The sequence below is a fragment of the Acanthopagrus latus genome, chromosome 1 (assembly GCF_904848185.1).
Source record: "Acanthopagrus latus isolate v.2019 chromosome 1, fAcaLat1.1, whole genome shotgun sequence".
Lineage (NCBI taxonomy): Eukaryota > Metazoa > Chordata > Actinopteri > Spariformes > Sparidae > Acanthopagrus > Acanthopagrus latus.
This window is the reverse complement of record NC_051039.1, coordinates 22,645,487-22,663,922: the sequence shown is the minus strand read 5'-3', so window position 1 is coordinate 22,663,922 and position 18,436 is coordinate 22,645,487. Positions and strand designations below refer to the sequence as shown.

The following is an 18,436-nucleotide window of genomic DNA, read 5'->3' as shown; positions in this document are numbered from 1 at the left end:
CCCCATGTGTATTTTTTTTTCTTTCTCAGAGAGGCAAACGTGAGAGTGGTTTCTCTGGCAGCCCTAATTGGGCACCACTGTGAAAGGTGTGCGGTCAGGACGTGTGAGTCACGGTGCCTGGGAGCCTCAGAACTCGAGCCTATTTTGGAGTATAAAGAGCCCCTCCTGACAATGCATGCAGGGAAGCTCATATCCACTTAAAGGTATTGGATTCATAACATGCATAGCCCGATGACCTGTGATCATGACACAGGCTAAGCAGTGCACAACGGTAGCGAGGTCAGGTTTACCATTCCAGTGCAGTGCAGCAAACTGAGCGATCGCAGGGGGGGCGTTTAGCATGTTACACACAGCTTCCTCCAGAGCCACTAAATGCTTTTCTTTTTTTTTTTCGCATATGCAGTAGTACTCCCCAAGACTTGTAAACACACTTTGGTGGTTACCCCCTAATTTAAAGACGTACTGTTCCCCTTTAGCTTACGTACCCCCATTTTCCTCGGGATTCTTCGCAATACCACTCAAGTGAGCTCATGTACCATCAGTGGCACAAAACTCTACAGGCAAAGTACAGCACAGGCAAACTGTGGTCGGCCACACACAAGTCAAACACACAAGGCGGCCGGCAACTTGGATACAGGAGTCCTGAGAGAATCAAGCAGATTTACATTTTGTCGGCACCAGGCCTGCCATTCCAAAGGTCCTCCAGCAGAAATCTTCTCAATGACCCACCCAAATGGTCTTACGAGGCAGAATATCATCGTCCGTGCACGTAGACAAAATCAAATAGACAAAATTATTGGAGAACAATCTGCACTCAGACCAGGGTGAGACACCCACTAGAGTGGATAACCACACTTTAATGAATCTTTTTATGTTTTTCCTCCAGGGTCTGCATACAGAGGATCCCTCTTACTAGAGCTGCATACACACCACTTAAAGCTCTGTTAATACTCTGACTGGACACTCGCTAATTGTTTGTCCATAAAGCTCGTGTCGTGTTTTGGTCACAACAGGCCCACTCAAATGTAGTACCATCGAAGGACTGACTGTGCAAGAGACATTCGTTGCGGATGCTGAAAGGCTGCGTGTTCGTGTTTTCTCTCTCTGTAAGTGTGTCAGTCTGAACTCGACCTCGCTGCTGTCGTGTGCCGGCAAGTTCACATTGCAGGAAACTGCGGCCATTTTCTGTCCTGTGTGGCCCCGACGACGTTTGCTGCACGTGTAGTCGTACTTGTCATCCAGCTCTTTGTTACAGAGGTCACTGCGTCCTACTACACAAGGACACGCACACACACACACACACACACACACACCCACGCCCCTGCTTCTGTCTGTTTGCACGTGTGGAGGATTCACATATGTTCCTGTTGTTCTGTCTGTTGGTCTGTCACTCTGACACACACACACACACACACACACACACACACACACACACACTACTGAAATGTGATGCTGTTTTTCCACTCAGCCTTGTCCTTCCCCAGAACAAATGTTCTGATCATAAGCTGTTAGTTCTACAAGCCCAGCTTCTTTACATTTTCTTGTTGCATCTGCATCAGATGATCAGAAGGAGGCTGGACTGACATTATAATCTTACTTACCAGCGATTTTCTGCTCAGTGTTTGTGAGTGTAGAATAATCTACATCTCCTTTTCTCTAATCTTGCCATTTGAGGAGTCTTCCTCGCCTGTGAAACCTGCTGAGACACACACAGGGATACAAATAAACCTGACCTGCCTGTGAGCGTGTCTGTGTCTGTGTCTGTGTCTCATCTGGGACAGGACATGTCTACAAAGTCTTGTCAACACCTCCTCTACTACGATTTCAGACCTCCTTAAGTATGAATGCACGCAACCAGCAGGATCAGAGCGTCCACTACTGCCGTCGTCACATCATTTCCTGACTTTCTGTGAGTGCAAACACGAGGTGGAGACACGATGATGTCCACACCTGGCGTATGGAAAGTCGTTTTTGTCAACAGTCCAATCAGTCGCTAGTTCACTGCGGCAGGGCCTAGATCATGCCACAGAGATAAGGCTGTGGGGAGGCAGGCAGCTAGTCACGCAAAGAGATGACAGAGAAATGAAATGACAGCGACGGGAACAGGCTGAAATGATGCTGAAATTTGTTTTGAGGTTAAAAATGATAACATATCCTTGAGTGAGTAAAACCATACAAAAGTTAAAAACTGTAAAATCTGACAATTTGAATTTGCTAAAAAGTTGCTTATCTTTTTTTAAAAAAGAAAAAAATCGATGTCAAATGCATCATAGTTAACGATGTCGATGTCGCGCCCCATCACAGTTTGTGAACTTCCTGCAGAAGGACTGTCTGTCCACCCCTCTAGCTTCAAACAGTGTTCTGGGGACCTCATTTTCCTCTGAGGACAGCCTGTTTATTCAGTTATTGAAACAATACATATTCATGAGTTTGTTAAGCAGTTCATTAATATTGTAAACATTAAAATCATTCTCCAAAACTACACAGTGCAACATTCAGTAGCTACATTTACAGGACAGTCATGTGATTATCATTTAAAGAGCTTGAAGGCTGCTTATTGTGTGACACTGGAGCATACACATACACAGACCTGTTCACAGACCCAGGGAGCTGTGGACGCCCCCTGCAGGCAGGAAGAGCCCTACAAGGAGGAATTGAAAGTGAAGCTACTGCAGCAGCAGAACACAATAAGGAGCTATGAATGATATTATAACAGTTTGTGTAAATTAGGGGTTTTAGGGCAAGTATGTGTGTGTGTGCCTTGTACCAGTGAGCTTCTGACTGTCGAGTGCAGCCACGATTTTCGTGTGTGAACTGTGAATTTAATTTACGTTCAAAGTTAAACAACTCTCTGTCTCTCTGTCTCTGTCTCTCCTTCTAAAGGAGCTGAACTTACAGAGATGATGCGAGGTTGGATCCCAGGTTCAGTTCTGCTCGTGCCATTCATGTTATGTGATCAAATCCATGGCCGTTATCAGCACAAAGGTTCTGCACATTACACGCATCATGAAGACTGCTTTCACAGGGATGCGTCTGTTTGTAATAGTCACACAAACACAGTGACACAAATACACAAACAGGGGTGCAGCACAGCAGGTATGACGGTGGGGAGTGCTGCCATGCTTCTTACTGTCCACTAGAGGGCAGACAGAGCACTATGTATGTATATTTGTGACATTTTCAGAAGACCTTTCATAAATTCATTATTGAACCAAACTCCATGAATTCTTTTTGAGACAACGTAGCTTGTGAATGTAGCGGAGCCGCGTCTAGAATATTGTGAAGTGCCCCCGAGGTCAAGTAACTTCCAGGTTGTCAAAGAGATAGATGAAACACTCGCCGACGGTGTTAAATTCATTTTTAAAAAAGTGTAAGCAGTGGTTTGGTTGGCGATGGTGGTTTTTCAACTACTTGACTCGTCTACTTGATCTACCATTTCATCTAAAGCAGATCAGAACATGGATGCAGGTCAGAGTAAATTCCCCAATGGTGGCATGAGGCAAAATGTGTGTGTGTGTCTGCCTTGAGAACCTGTTAACCCTGACCCTTTGACTGTGGCTGTGGCTGTGCAGCCTCAAATGTGAATACACGTGTACACACATTGTAATCTGTAATGTCTGCTTCATGTTTTCATGCACTTTAATGATGATAACGTCTTGGAGAGTTCTGTGATCAGATTAAGCCGCCTCGTTCTTGACAGTATGAGAGAAAGTGAGAGGTGTCTCGGTTATCACTTTCCAAGGGAATACTTAACCTGCATTATATGATCAAAACATGTAATGCAATTTTTATCATGTTGTTTTCATTCTAGTCGTTAGTTCATTGGAGTCTGATTTCTTAGGTTCCAATGTTTTAGTTACAGTTAAAGTTTAACTTAGAACAAGGTAACATAAAGGATTGACTCTTACAGGACAAAATCTGTCTGATTCTTCTGCTTTGGAAAGTAGATCAGTGCTCTGTGTTCTGCTGCTCAGCACTGTGAACCATTAGCTGAACAGAAACTAAAACAGAAACTAAAACTTCACATTGTTTGTTGAGATCAACAGTCAGAACAGGGTTGGGGAGTGTCCACTGAAAAGTACTCATCAGCAGTTACAGGAGGAACAAAGTTATGAAGTGAGGTATTAAGTTTTCGCTGAAGTCACATCTCCCCTCATTCTCCTGATTATTTCTCCCTGTTTTCAGGTATGTTATCGATCTTTAACGCAGCGTTCTTCACTCATTTAGTTTTGTTACTTTTTAATGTTGTATCTTTGGAGTTGTTTTCTTTGTATGTTCATCATTTAGTCATATGTGAAACAGAGGAGCTGCTGTTCAAGCTGTTCAAGAAAAATACACATTAGCATTAGTGAGGGCAGGTATGTCTTATTTCATTCTATTATTTCATTTATGTATTTATATGTGCGTGTGTTTGTGCCTCTTCTTGGTAACAGACAGTAATCGTGACTGTGCTGATTAATTTGCATGAAATCTTTCTTTTTTTCTTCAAGGCCTCTGCAGAGTTAACAGTGACAGAGATGATGCGAGGTTGGATCCCAGGTTTATTTCTGCTTGTGCCATTCATGTTATGTGATCAAATCTGTTATCAGCATAAAGGTACTGCACATTACACACACCATGAAGACTGCTTTCACAGGGTAGGTCAGTTTATAATAGACACACACACACACACACACACACACACACACACACACACACACACACACACACACACAGTGACACAGATACACAAACAGGGGTGCAGCACAGCAGGTATGACAGTGGGGAAGAGTGAATGAGTGTCTCTGGTTCGCTGGTAATGCTTCATAATGTCCACTAGAGGGCAGACAGAGGACTGAGAGGTAGGTTAAGTTTGACTTCACAACACAAAGGTAGGTGATATGAAGCAATGTCTCTGCAGGTTTATCATGAGATAGTCATAAAGATAACTAAGCTATATAATTACTAATATATAACTAAGCTATATAAATGCCTTAAAGGGGCACTATGTAGTTTTTAATCAGAAGAGAAAAATGTGGCAGACTCTGCCACCTCTTTAGCTTCAAACAGTGTTGTGGGAACGGCTTGTTTATTCAGGATTTGAAAAAATCAATTCTGGTCTGTGTTTGGTTTATGACCTCATTGATATTGTAAATATTACAATTCTGACTGTGAAAACTCCAAAACTATTTAGTAACTCGAAGAGGAGAGGAAAAAGAGGGAGGAGGAGGACGAACAAGCGGAAGCAAGAGGAAGAGAGGATCAGGTGGACGGAGAGGAGAAAGTGGGAAGAGGAGAAATGGTGGGAGGTGGGAGGAAGAGCTTAGGAAAAAGAGAGAGTGAGAGAGAGTCAAACAGGAGGAGGGCAAGTTTGATTGGCGTGACATGGTAGTTTTTGTTGAACTGCTAAGGGTCGGTGCAGATTATTATAACAATAACCTTGAAGTCGCCAAGGAAATAAACCAAGCAATTGTTGAAGGTTCTAAATACATTAAAGATGGCGCTAAGCAGTTGTTCAAGCAACTCATGGACGGACTAAATAATGCCTATAACTGAACCAAGCACATGCATTTACTAAGATGGCTCAGCATGAAGTGAAGGAGTATCAGCGTGCTGTCTGTACTGCACAGGAACATAACAGCCCAGCATCTAATTGTAATACAGTCACAGCTGTGAATAGACCAACAGCTGTGATAACACATTACCAAAGTTGGCAGTGACATTTGGAATTTATTGAGATGCATCTGTTCAGTTGATATGTCCATACTGTCTAGACGGCAACTGAAAATGATCTTTCAAATTATAAATCTCTTTGTTAACATCTGCACCACTCGATTAATGTATCTTTGACCTCCCTCTAGGATGGTGATGAATTGTCAAACTAAACACAACTTTTCTGTGTGTGTAATAATGTTGCATATGTGCACGATGAGTGCTGAGCATTTTTTTCTGTTCAAGAATTTTTTTGTTTTATGTTGTGTGAAAAAAACACATCTTAGTCCCAGTAGTCGACAAAAAGTGTCGATCCCCGAGTGCGACCTAACAGGAAGGGGAGTAATGGTGGGCCGCTCCTCAAGCCTTCCTGTTAGGTTGCACTCGGGGATCAACACTTTTGTCTGCCATGATGGCAGCGCGCTGAATATACAGCTGCTAACGTGAGTTGTTCAAAAACCTTCTTTTTAGTAAACTCTGTGTACACAAACAATGTTCTTACTGTGCTCATGTGTAGAGACCCTGGTGATACTACAAGCAAAGTTTCATGTTATGTTGAGTGTTCGTTCTTTGTGTTTTAAAAATAGCGATTTTGATGCTAGCGCATGAGTGTCCCTGCACCCCAATGAAAATTAGCTAGCCCGAAAATGAAACCACTGTAAATCTTAAAAGTGCCTATTTCGTCGTAATAATGCTTTTACACGAAGGTTTGACTCGTATACATTCACAAATAAACTCTAGGTTGCTTTTTGGAGAGAGTTTCACTTTAAAACAACATTATGTAGAAATTTACACTTTGTGCAATTTGGCGCCCCCCAGAGTTTGAATGCAAGACTGCTGTAAATACAAATCCCAGGTCTTTAACAGTTTGTCAGATGTAATATACCCCTCAACATGCTGGTGCCCCTTTTATATTTTTTCCGCCCCTGCCCCTCAAACATCCTGAGTCCGCCACTGGGTCTAAGATATTTAAGGGACGTCAACAATTGAAGGATGTGGTGTCATTCAAAAGGTTTTCTTGTTCCCTCCCTTTTTAAACAATGTGGCCTTATATGGTTATAATAAGATGGCCTACTGTTTATCAGCTAAACAGCTTGAATGCAGTTTCCATGTTGTGGCCACACTTTTCTAAAACTTACCAGCCATAGCCAGACACAAACCTGTTCTACATATTCAGAGAGCGGAGGACAGCCTCTGTGGGGGATGCACATCTTTTAGATGTAAACCGAAGACAATACAAGGAAATAGGAAGCCCCCTGTGCATAACTTAGGCCAGGCTTCCAGAAGTTTCCCAGAAACCTAACGTGCGAGTCAAGCCACTGAGCTTTTATGTTCACTACTCAGGCCTGGAACGACGCATTTGGCCACCTGGGAGCTGGAAAAGGTCAATCCGCAGTAATGGCTGAAGGTAGGACAATCTGCGTGACTTGATGATAAAACACAAAGAATGATCCTTTGATCAGATATCAGATGTGTGACACTCGCTGGGATACTGTGACACTGGGACGACCACAAGGAGGAAATAGGAAATTGAAATGCAGACCTTGATGAAGATCTCAGTGACTGTTGTCTGATATATTCTTTTGTGTCTCAATGGTATCATTTCATATCACAGAAATACCACTGCGAGAGAAGAAGCAGAGAACTCTACCTCGGACTGATGGGTGTGGTCTGAACAACTTTGACGGTATGCTCATTCATTGCCTCTCTCATTAAACCTCTCAGTATAATTTGACATATACATTCATGCCAGTCTCTAACAATGAATGCTTTAGTGACATTAGAGACTTTATTCATGTTTGATATGCGGTTTCTTGTTCCTGAAATCGGCAACACATTTTGGGTTGCCAGGTTGTGAAAAGTCCCCCAGTTTCTGAAGTTTATCCTTCTCGAGTGTTGCTTGCTCGATCTCTGTAGCTGCTCAGCTTATCAAAAAAGAGAACCGGGTGACTCTTCTTTAAAGATTTCTTGACTTTTGATTTCTTGCAACTTATGATCATGGGACTGGAGTTGTCCCTGTCACAAAGTTATGAATGAAAAAGTTTATCCTCTACAATTGGACAAATGAGCATAATAATTAATGTAATGAACGGGTCATAAACAAGTTCAGGCTCCAGCTGCCCTGTAACTATTTTGCAAACAGGACGGTAAGCGATTGAATTCGCTTCCTGAGAGATGAAAGCTGCTCCAAGTTCAAAACACATTGTGTATATGCAATGTTGACTTTTATAATATTTCAAATGACTCGATGTTGTGTTATAAGAAATGGATACGAGACTGCCGAGTCATTTGAATGAAAATCACGCACAGTTTTGGTGTTTCTAGCTTTGCTTCCGCATTGTGCGACCCACTGCCCACAAGCTTTAATGTCTGTCCTGCTGGCCCCGCCCGTGTGGTGCTACTAACAAATACCTTTTCTCGCAAAAATGCAACTCCATGGTTTAAAAAGGCATAACAGACAGTAATAACCAAGTTATTTGATGTTTGAGGTGTCTTAGAAACATTTTACATGCGTCTTTTTTTTTTTTTATAATACTTTTTGGGCCATTTAGGGTATTTTTTCAGCTGCAGCTGACAGTGCCTCACTCTCACCAACTTTTGTTTATGAAGTCATTATGGAATTTAGTGGACTCAACTTGTTTTTTCTAATTCACTTAATGTAAATATAAGTTTTGTTCAGTTAAAGTTTATTAAACTTATATTTTTTCATATTTAGGCCACTTTCAGAACATTTATAGAAAGATTCCTTGAACCTTGACTTCAGTGTTTTGACTTTAATGATGACTTGGAAGAATAAAACAACTTGATGACAGCTGATGAATGTAATGGACAGAGTTCAATCAACTACTTCAAATATGTTTCTAATGAGACATGATCAACGTCTGAGCAGACTTCCCAGCATACTTTGTAAAAAAAGTTAAAACGCTCCTCCTTTTTCATAGTTTGAAGAAAACACATATGACGTGTTTTAAATGCAATTTAAGATAAGTTATGGTTGTTTTTTTCACAATAATGAAAGAAACATTGCTAGCCATGTAAAGGACAAAGAATTGTCAGTAGGAGCAGCTGCTGCAGGACCTTGTGTGAAATGCTAGGTGTTTCTTCAAACTGGGAAAATACAAAGGAAAATTACATTTTAATTAACTTAAAATTACGCTTTACCAAATGAGAAAACTTAAGATGACTAACTTACGAAACTATCCAACTGAAGTTAACTCAGATATTGAATGCAGAAATTGAACTTACATTTTGAAGTTGAAACAGCCCCAAATATTTACAATCTACATTGAAAGAAACAGCTAAAAGATGAATCAGGTTGTACTAGAGGGAGACACACAACGCCCACAGAGGTCTTTCACCAGCCAGGCAGCCCAGGTAGTGCCAACAAATCAGGACTGCAAATACTAATTTGACTTCTGTTGTTACAGCTCTGGATCTGTCAGGAGGGTTGAGGATTGTCCTGGTGGGCAAGACAGGATCAGGGAAGAGTGCATCAGGAAACACTATCCTTGGGAGGGCCGCCTTCAAAGAGGACCCGAGCCCTGTGTCTGTGACCAAGCACTGTGAGACCCAGAGCGGGGAAGTGGACGGGACTCTAGTCCAGGTCATTGACACTCCAGGTCTGTTTGATACAGGCATCACAGAGGAAGAATTAAAAACCAGAATAGAGGAGTGCGTCAAGATGTCGGTGCCCGGCCCTCACGCCTTCCTGCTGGTGATCCGGCTCGGAGTAAGGTTCACCGAGGAGGAGAGGAACGCCGTGAAGTGGATCCAGGATAACTTTGGGGACGACGCCTCCATGTACACTATCATGCTGTTTACGTGTAAAGACCAGGCCAAAGCTGACAGTGCTCTGAAGGAGTGCAAGGAGCTGCGGAGACTCTCGATTACGTTCGGACGCAGATACCACGCCTTCAACAACAACGACGCGGACGACCGGGTGCAGGTCACGGAGCTGATCACCATGATCAAGGAGATGATACAGGACAACGGCGGGAAGCACTACACGAATGAGATGTACGAGAAAGCCCAGAGGAAGCTGAGGGAGGAGGAGGAGCAAAAGAGGCAGCAGGAGGAGGAGAAGAAGGAGGAGGAGAGGAAAATGTGGGACGCAGAGAGGGAGAAGGAAGTGAAAGAGAGAGAAAAGAAGAAAAGGGTTAAGAGAAAGAATATACGCGTGGCGTCGGCTGCCGCTGTCTTGCTGGTAGCAGCTGGGGTGGTTATAGCGGTGGGGGCCGACATGACGGTGGCTTTGGCTCTTGGGGCCCCGGTGCTCATCATGGGAGTGCTGTGTGGCATTCTTTCCATTTGCATATGGAAGGGGAAGGACATAAGATGCAGAGCCAAAGCAAGTGATCCAGTATAACCAGTGACAAGGACAATGTCGACCCACCGCAGTATTAGTATTGCACAAATTACTACTGACTGCTTAGAACCAATCAGTGATGATGTTTTTTTTTTTTGTTTTTTTTTAGCCTTTTCTGCATTCTGCTTCGGAGATGTTTAGACACAACACTGCAGTAACAGAAGTATGTGAATTTAATGTGAAGTAAACGGTATGAAATGCAGTTCCTGGTTTTTGTTTGTTGTCTTTTGGCTCATTTGGTGTTTGGATATATACACGAAGCCCACGTCATGACCTCGGGCTGGGTCCAGGCAGTAGGCATTTGTGGCACATGCAGAGAGCCGTACTGCAGCTAGGGGGCTGCAATGCATTTTGAAATGTTTTAAAAGTATACAAGTCAAGGGATCTCAAGTCTTGATCTTTATTTGAATATTTTTTCATTAGTTTTTAAACACACACCATAGTTATTCTTTTCTTATACGTGCATGCCTGACCAATTGTGTATGAACAAATAAGCTAAAATTTATACCTGACTAAATTGATAATTAGTAGAGTAAGTTAAGTAATACAATTGTCTGTTTGTTTGTTCACCAAATACCAAAATGTGTGAAAGGGGCCCCAGAGAAAATAGTCTGTTGTAAGTGATCTGTCCATTAAGTCCGGCCCCGGTCATGATTTATACTTGAAAAGGTGTGTTTCTGGTTTATGAGAAACCCTTTGAATTGACATGCTGGTAAATTTCGTAAGGTTGGAAAATGCAGTTTTATAACTTATATGATAGCTGATTAGATAAAATATTTGTGTAGGTTTATTTCTGTTCCTTATTTAAACTATGATGCACTCTTGCCCTGTCTTTATTATTAGCAGCATTACAAGCTCACTTCCCCGAGAGGAAATGAGAGACAATGGCAAATGTCCGCCGGCCAATCGCTGTTAAGTGAGCTTAAGAGAGCAACCACTCACCATACTGCCACTGCTTCACTGTGGGTACACACCATCTGCAACAGAATGACCAAGACAGGCCTCAAAGAAATGAACCATTGGTAGGTCTGTGTCAGCCGCATGTTAATTAAAGCCATTTTGCTTTATTATCTGGTGATGAAGCTGAATCCCATCTCTTCAGAAACTGTTTTGTGAATGAAGCGATATTCAGTATTTCTTAATATTTGTATCCATCGCATCAAGATTCGAACCCATGAGAGGCGATCTCCTCTCTTTGTGACACTATCTTAGTAGGAGAGAAGTTTGGCCGAAGCCTGCTCTTCCATTCTTTATTAGCAAGTTTCGAATTCAGATACAAGACTCAAAATCAGAGAGGGTAATGAGGTGTGTTATATATTCAACACTTTTACATTTTCAAAGTGTAATGATTAAATGTTACATTCACAGTATTTGGCATTTGAGATGACTTATGTATTTACGTGTTATATGGGTTATCTTTAAATCTAAACCTGTTAGAGCAAGAATGAATTGTATAAATTACAGGTCAAGACACTCAGACTGAACAGTTAATGTCTTTTATGCCTTTCAAAAGTCTTAAAGGGGCAATATGATGTAAGAATTTTGGTTTAAGACATTTAAAATTTAGCTAAAATTACGGTATAAACATAATGTGGAGAAATAACAGTTTTTTGACATCATGTGGGAGATGTCCTTGTATTGTGATATATATATATATCGACATTAGCATGCTAACCAGTTAGCCCCTTGCTGATTTGTAACAAGAGGTGATAGTCCGATGGTAATCAACACCAGGATCAGTTTATGCGACTGCTAGCTGCGTAACTGAGCCTACTAGCTAATAGCAGCTATAGTTAGCAGCCGTCAGCGGTTGTTCTAGTGATTTGCTGCCACATGTTTGTTTGGGGTAAGAATTTGACAGGTGGCCAATTCTTACATAGTGCACCTTTAAAGTGGTTATTACATTTGACAGGATTTTTTATGCACTTGATCTCTCACATGTCTCGCAAGGTTCTGGGATTAGGTTCAGTTTTGTTGTCTTTGTATATCATAGGGTTAGAATTAAATGTACTGGAGTTGTAGTCTCCTCCACACTAAACAAAACATGTTTAAATAAGTCAAATATTTTTAGAACAGAGCAAAACAATAAAAATTGGCAACAGACTTAAATAAAGTAGATTACAACAGGTAGCACTAAAGGACATAACAATAGAATACAAATGAATGTATTCTATTTACATTAACAGATACTCATATATATATATATATATATACCATATATGGTGTACTGTAGAGGTAGAAGCTTATTTTTAACCATCACAGTTGCAATTGACCCCAAAAAACATACTTTATTGTTAGGTTTTCGTTGTTGTTTACACATCTCTGCTACTACTCCAATACAGTGTGAAGGAAAAGGAGTTTTGTTTGTGGTGCCACTGCATTGACAAAATGATATTTAAATAAGTTCAGCATCAGAGATAATCACAGAATGACTTCTGGAGAGTGGCAGACAGGAAATAATGGCACAGCTTCTGATTGCCCAGTGTAACAAAAAGTAGGATGTTAGGAATAATACGGGATGAGTCCTACACAGCATTTTATAATTCACCTGTGATTTATTTCTAATCATCACTAAATTAGAGGAATGCAGATCATAACGGTCTCTAAATAATGTTACATTTGTGTTTTTACTTGAGAGGTCAAGGAAAACAAGTGTTTTCAGGAACACTCTGAAGGCCTGTTGCCTTAAGTGGACTTACTCATGGGATACAATACTGTACAATACTGCAGCCTGAAGTGTTTCAAGTTTACAATGTTGACAGAGGGTTTGTTATGTTCATTGTTATGATTGTTCATTGAGTTCATTGTTATGGAATACAGGAAGTTGAACAGCTTCTTTATGATGAGACAGCTGTAGAAGATGATAGAGTATTTATGAGGACACAGCCAGCAGATGGTTTTACCTTAGCAAGGACTAAAAACAGCTGGACTGGGCTGGCTCTGTCCAAATCTAATAAAATCCACATGCCAGCACCTCTAAAACTCAGTGCTCTGTTTATCGATGCAAAAACTGAAGCACAAAGATGACATGCGGTGCTAATGTGCTGAAAGTGGTATTGATCATAGTTAAATTAAAAAACTTTTTAAAAAAGCAGTCAACATGCCTATGAACAGTTTAAAACTGCATTTTTAAAATTGTCCTATGATGTTTCTGTCAGTGCCAGCTTAAAGTAGAGTTCACCCTGACTGGGTTTATCTCAGGCGTCCTGCTCTCATAACTGAGTCATTCAACCAAAACACTTGTGGAAGTTGTCGTCAAGTGGTTTTATTCTTCCAAGTCAAACATTAAACATGATAAAGCGTTCTCAACACACAATGGTATTCTGGACAAGAGTGCACATTTAAAAGAGAGGGCATGGGTGTTTCAAAGCAGACAGGCTGTAACTAAACTGTATGAATATACATCAACGAAGTGATGAAAAGACATCAAATTTTTGCAACAAATTAAACAAGTTTGCGATTGAGAATAAAAAAGCATTTAGATGAACTGACTACAGAACTTTGCCAACATTTGATGGCTTGATACAACTTAGCTGTTTTTTGTTTTAGGTCTCATCCACCACCCGATGGCTTTAGAGATCCCTGCGCCTGCGAACATTAAAACTGACCCCATGGCAGCACCAGGCGAACGGATGCCAACTGCAGCTGTGACTACTCCTGCCTGGAACATCTGATCAGCTGCCGAGTTCATATTGTTTCCCCACTCTGTCCACCGTTCATCTGATTTCATTTTTCTCTGGGCCTCTTCATAAATGCTGCTGGTATAATGGTTACCATTTAACTGCACTATCTTGTCTATCTTTTCAAACAGATCAGCCACCTGAGTGCGATTTCCCCTGCATGTGTTGTCAAACACAAAGTACCCAGCTGTAGACCTCCTGATGAACTCTTTGAGCGCAGGACTTTCGTTTAAATAATCCTCAATGGACTTTTGCTGGAGCTCATCTCCCCGAGTGAAAAGCACCAGCGTGTACTTCGAGGCTTTCTCACCAAAGTTGTCTGTGATCCACTTGACAGTATTTTTCTCCTCCTCTGTGAATCGAGCATTCAGTCTGACCACCAGCAGGAAAACATGCGGTCCTGGCACAGACATCATGATACATTGCTCTATTTCACTTTTCAGCTCAATGTCTGTAATGGACGTGTCGAAGATGCCAGGAGTGTCGACGACACTCACAGTTCTTTCATCAAGTTGAGAGGTTGCTTTTTTAGAATTTCTTGTCACAGAGGAGGGAGAGACGTCTGTGCCAAAAGCGTCTCGTCCCAGGATGGTGTTCCCTGTTGTACTCTTTCCTGACCCAGTCTTCCCCAGCAGGACAATCCTCAGGTCGCTGATTACTGGAGAGCTGGAGTCTGTGGACAAAAAGACATTGAAGCTTGTATGAATTCTTTGGTTTTGGGTCAGCTAATAAGAAGTGTGTATCTCTGAGTCACATGTCTGTGAAAATACCTTCAGTTAAGCTCAAACCCATGTTGTTGTAGAGAAAGAAATACCAGGAAACACAGGTCAGACCGGACTTTGAACAACAGAAGCTGGTCTTGCAGCTCACAAAACGTCTGCAGCTTGTGTGTGGTACTTATACCTCCCTCTCTCCCACTTTTCTCTTTCTCCCCCTCAGTCGTTTCCCAAGAAATGAAACTCTCTCTGCCCATCCCTCTCCCTCACAGGAAACAGTTCCCAGGAAAATGAAACTGAACTTACAGAGAGCAATTGGAATGGCTTCCAAACATCATTTAATACGTTCAGACTGAAACTCTGACATGCTGAATCTAACCTCAGCTTTTTGACGCACTCTTGGATTGGACTGGGCATTTTAACTCATTTGTGCTGCCTTTTTTAGACAGAGACCAGAGATCTAGTCAACAACATGAGCTGACACATTTTTTTATTTTTATTGACGTGTCTCATTCACTGATAATCAATGTTCAAGGTTTATTTAGATTGGCACTTTATAATGCAGCATTTCACAATGAAATGCAGCTGCCAGCCCTCCACGTTGGACACTCCAGAGAATGTCAAGCACAGAGAACACAACTACAGAAGCCAACCAATCAGAGGCAGAGTGGGGCCTATCACTGAGCTGTGGGGAGGGGATAGAGAGGGATGCCAGGTTAATAAGTCCCGCCTGAAATGGAAACTTGTTTTCATGTAAAAATATTAATAGAGACCCTGGTGACACTACGAGCAAAGTTTCATGTTGTGTCGAGTCTTCTTACTGTTTTGAAAATAGCGATTTTGATGCCATCGTAAAAGTGCCCCAAGCACTCCCATTGAATATGAGTTTGCCCAAAAACTAAACCATGCTAAATTTTACAAGTGCCTCTTTCATCATGATTATGCTCTTACATGAAGGTTTGACTCATATTCAGTTGCAAATAAAGCCTAGGTTGCTTTTTGGCAAGAGTTTCACTTTAAGACATCACCATCACTCATTCATTATAGATGCATTATAATGCATTGTATATGTAGGCTACCAACATTTATGTCCTTACTGCTTTGAGAGTTTGACATTTTGGAAAATACTGATTCACTTTCTTTGCAGAGTTAGATAAGAGGCTAAATAACACAGTGTACATGTCTTTATTTTCGTTTTTTTTATCAGATAAAAAATGTATCTCTCCCATCTGTTAACTGATAAAAGCATGAACTATAGTCATAATCAACGTGCCCGCAGTTTAATCATGTGGTCAAAGGTCAGTACACAACAGTATACAAATATTTCTTCGTGATGTGTTCCTCTAAATTATGTCGACGCTTCACTTTACTCTGATGGGTGAAAACTGTAGTGTCATACTAAAATAAGTTTTAAAGCTGATGATCTTTTCTTTTGAGATAAGACCTACAGTGGTTCTATCAGTGCCAGCGCCCTCTGATAAATTCACCCTCGCTTCATCAAACATCAAACATCACATCTTAAGGTTGTCATGGAATTATTTTATTCAATTTTTACAAATCAAACAGGAAAATTACAATAGTGTTCTCTACACAAATTTACAATAGCGTACAGAATCGACATTCAAAATGTTTGTCATAAAAGGTTAATTTATTATTCAAAGCGCTGAGGCAGCGCTAATGAAATCTCAATAACGTTCTGACAAGAAAGGTAAAATGAAGCTGCACTCATCAATGAATCAGCAATAAATAGTATGAGTTCAGAAGTTTGCTTCACTTTCATCACATAAATCATATTTAATATAAAATGAATTTACTGAGCACCCCAAGAATAAACCCCTGCTACAACAATAGTAGCTTATTTCAACTTATTGCCTCTTAAAAAATATAAAGTTATGTTATTAATGTCATCTGTCATCATTTTTGCTTGAAACAGCAACTTTTTATCTCAGGTGCATTATATGATAATATAATTTATTTAAGACAAACATTAGATGTTGTTTATTTATGATGCGAAACCGACCTGAGTAATTGTGACCCCCAAATTATCTTTAAATCGGTGTCCTCTGCGTGTGTCTGTCTCCTTCACAACTACTGTAAAAAGCACTGGTTTATAGAGACAAAGAAAACAATAATATGAAGTCATTAGAAGGACAGAGGAAGAATGACAGAATAAAGCACCTGTGAGATATGATCAAGTAAACCTCTGATGCTTGTGGTCCCCCTGCCTGGAGGATTATGGTTTAAGGTTCATAGCTTTTCACAACTTGTCTTGTCCGCTGTCTGTTGTTTTAGGTGTCATCCACGTCCCGATTGCTTTCGAAATGCCTCCAGCTCCAGCTACTGCGCTGGCGGGCCCAATGGACATAGCTGCTACCTCCTCTGCTATCACAGCAGGGCCAACTGCAGGGGCAGCCATGGCTGCTGCTGCCACAATCAAATGATTACCTACAGTGTTCATTACGTTTCCAAACTTTCTCCACCGTTCATCTGATTTCATTTTTCTCTGGGCCTCTTCATAAATGCTGCTGGTATAATGGTTACCATTTAACTGCACTATCTTGTCTATGTTTTCAAACAGATCAGCCACCTGAGTGCGATTTCCCCTGCATGTGTTGTCAAACACAAAGTACCCAGCTGTAGACCTCCTGATGAACTCTTTGAGCGCAGGACTTTGGTTTAAATACGCCTCAATAGACTTTCCCTGGAGCTCATCTCCCCGAGTGAAAAGCACCAGCGTGTACTTCGAGGCTTCCTCACCAAAGTTGTCAGTGATCCACTTGATGGCATTTTTCTCCTCCTCTGTGAATCGAGCATTCAGTCTGACCACCAGCAGGAAAACATGTGGTCCTGGCACAGACATCATGATACATTGCTCTATTTCACTTTTCAGCTCAATGTCTGTAATGGACGTGTCGAAGATGCCAGGAGTGTCGACGACACTCACAGTTCTTTCATCAAGTTGAGAGGTTGCTTTTTCAGAATTTTTTGTCACAGAGGAGGGAGAGACGTCTGTGCCAAAAGCGCCTTGTCCCAGGATGGTGTTCCCTGTTGTACTCTTTCCTGACCCAGTCTTCCCCAGCAGGACAATCCTCAGGTCGCCGATTACTGAAGAGCTGGAGTCTGTGGACAAAAAGACATTGAAACAGCTTGAAATAATTCTCCATTCGGGACAGCTTACTTAAGGAGTGTAAAAGCCTGAATAATTGTCTACACAAGAGTAACGACACTGACCTTTGGTTGAGCTTAAAGGCATGTTGCTGTCGAGAGGTACCACAAAATACAAGTCAGACCTGAATTTCAACTACAGAGACTGTCTGTGTGTCCCAGCTTTACCCTGCAGCTTGTCAGTACTTCTGTTTGGTAATCACACCTTCTCTGTGCCTCCACCTCAGTGGTTTCCCAAGAAATGAAACTCTCTAGCTGTCTCCCTCCCCCAAAGCAGTTTCCTGGAAACTGTTGACATGGCATTGAAACATTATTAAAACTGTTTCCACATGCTGAATCTACATCCAATCTCATCTGTTTCACACAGTTTTGAAGGAAACTAGCTCATTTGTGTTTCCTTTTGTAAAGAGAAACAGACACAAGTGAAAACCTCACCTCCTTGGTGAGGGTAATAATGAAGTAATGAAGTGAAATGGTATTGAAGCCAGTGTGGGTGTGGTCTCTTGTGCCATCTAGTGGCTCTATGGAGCAGCTTTTTCATTTACCCTACTGGATGCTGTCAGTGTCCACATAGCTCAATACATTTTTTTCACTACAATAGGTTACTATCTGTAAAGGCGGTTTCCACTCCTTTTGGAGGTTTTGCACTGTGATATGTGTCATGTTGTTCAAGTTAGGCTCCAATCGGCTTTCACATACACGTCTTTGGCTCCGTCCATCGCCTCAGTGACTCCGACTCCAACAAATGACAGCATGGTAGCAATAAACAGTGTCTGTAACAAAGTGTCCTTGTGCTGTCATTTTCATTTTTTCCATAA

General features: G+C 41.4%; 3 protein-coding genes across 8 annotated transcripts; 1 reads left to right on the top strand and 2 right to left on the bottom strand.

Moving 5' to 3' along the window:
* Positions 1 to 4,578: 4,578 nt before the first annotated feature.
* Positions 4,579 to 13,741, top strand: LOC119026010 (GTPase IMAP family member 4-like). 5 transcript variants are annotated; one of them, XR_005076991.1, is made up of 6 exons: positions 4,588 to 4,637; positions 7,036 to 7,099; positions 7,307 to 7,378; positions 9,120 to 10,220; positions 10,904 to 11,079; positions 13,607 to 13,741. XR_005076991.1 is itself a non-coding variant. In XM_037110101.1 (4 exons), exons 2-4 carry the CDS (start codon positions 7,090 to 7,092, stop codon positions 10,055 to 10,057), a joined length of 1,020 nt encoding a protein of 339 aa, XP_036965996.1. In that variant the 5' UTR covers positions 4,579 to 4,596; positions 7,036 to 7,089; the 3' UTR covers positions 10,058 to 10,883. The 5 variants fall into 5 exon arrangements, 3 of the variants coding, with proteins under 3 accessions (XP_036965996.1, XP_036965974.1, XP_036965987.1); XR_005076990.1 differs by having other exon boundaries at positions 10,901 to 11,079; XM_037110101.1 differs by lacking the exons at positions 10,904 to 11,079; positions 13,607 to 13,741 and having other exon boundaries at positions 4,579 to 4,596; positions 9,120 to 10,883.
* Positions 13,307 to 15,651, bottom strand: LOC119026040 (GTPase IMAP family member 7-like). Its single transcript, XM_037110128.1, has 2 exons — positions 14,508 to 15,651; positions 13,307 to 14,410 (listed from the first exon to the last, which is right to left on the bottom strand). The coding sequence occupies exons 1-2, from the start codon at positions 14,527 to 14,529 to the stop codon at positions 13,587 to 13,589; spliced, it is 846 nt and encodes a 281-aa protein (XP_036966023.1). The 5' UTR covers positions 14,530 to 15,651; the 3' UTR covers positions 13,307 to 13,586.
* A 320-nt stretch (positions 15,652 to 15,971) lies between these two features.
* Positions 15,972 to 18,029, bottom strand: LOC119026029 (GTPase IMAP family member 7-like). Of its 2 annotated transcripts, XR_005076994.1 has the most exons (3): positions 17,685 to 18,029; positions 16,610 to 17,573; positions 15,972 to 16,556 (listed from the first exon to the last, which is right to left on the bottom strand). XR_005076994.1 is itself a non-coding variant. In XM_037110114.1 (2 exons), the coding sequence occupies exons 1-2, from the start codon at positions 17,704 to 17,706 to the stop codon at positions 16,711 to 16,713; spliced, it is 885 nt and encodes a 294-aa protein (XP_036966009.1). In that variant the 5' UTR covers positions 17,707 to 18,029; the 3' UTR covers positions 15,972 to 16,710. The 2 variants fall into 2 exon arrangements, 1 of the variants encoding a protein (XP_036966009.1); XM_037110114.1 differs by having other exon boundaries at positions 15,972 to 17,573.
* Between the last annotated feature and the right edge of the window lie 407 nt (positions 18,030 to 18,436).

Bases quoted from the DNA above. Each gene is read 5' to 3' on its own strand.
- LOC119026010 (XM_037110092.1), top strand. From the start codon at position 7,021: ATGTTCACTACTCAGGCCTGGAACGACGCATTTGGCCACCTGGGAGCT. The intron at 7,100-7,306 runs GTAGGACAATCT...TTCATATCACAG, and splicing joins ATCCGCAGTAATGGCTGAAG to AAATACCACTGCGAGAGAAG. The intron at 7,379-9,119 runs GTATGCTCATTC...CTGTTGTTACAG, and splicing joins TGGTCTGAACAACTTTGACG to CTCTGGATCTGTCAGGAGGG.
- LOC119026040 (XM_037110128.1), bottom strand. From the start codon at position 14,529: ATGGGTTTGAGCTTAACTGAAG. The intron at 14,411-14,507 runs GTATTTTCACAG...TTTTGTCCACAG, and splicing joins GGGTTTGAGCTTAACTGAAG to ACTCCAGCTCTCCAGTAATC.
- LOC119026029 (XM_037110114.1), bottom strand. From the start codon at position 17,706: ATGCCTTTAAGCTCAACCAAAG. The intron at 17,574-17,684 runs GTCAGTGTCGTT...TTTTGTCCACAG, and splicing joins GCCTTTAAGCTCAACCAAAG to ACTCCAGCTCTTCAGTAATC.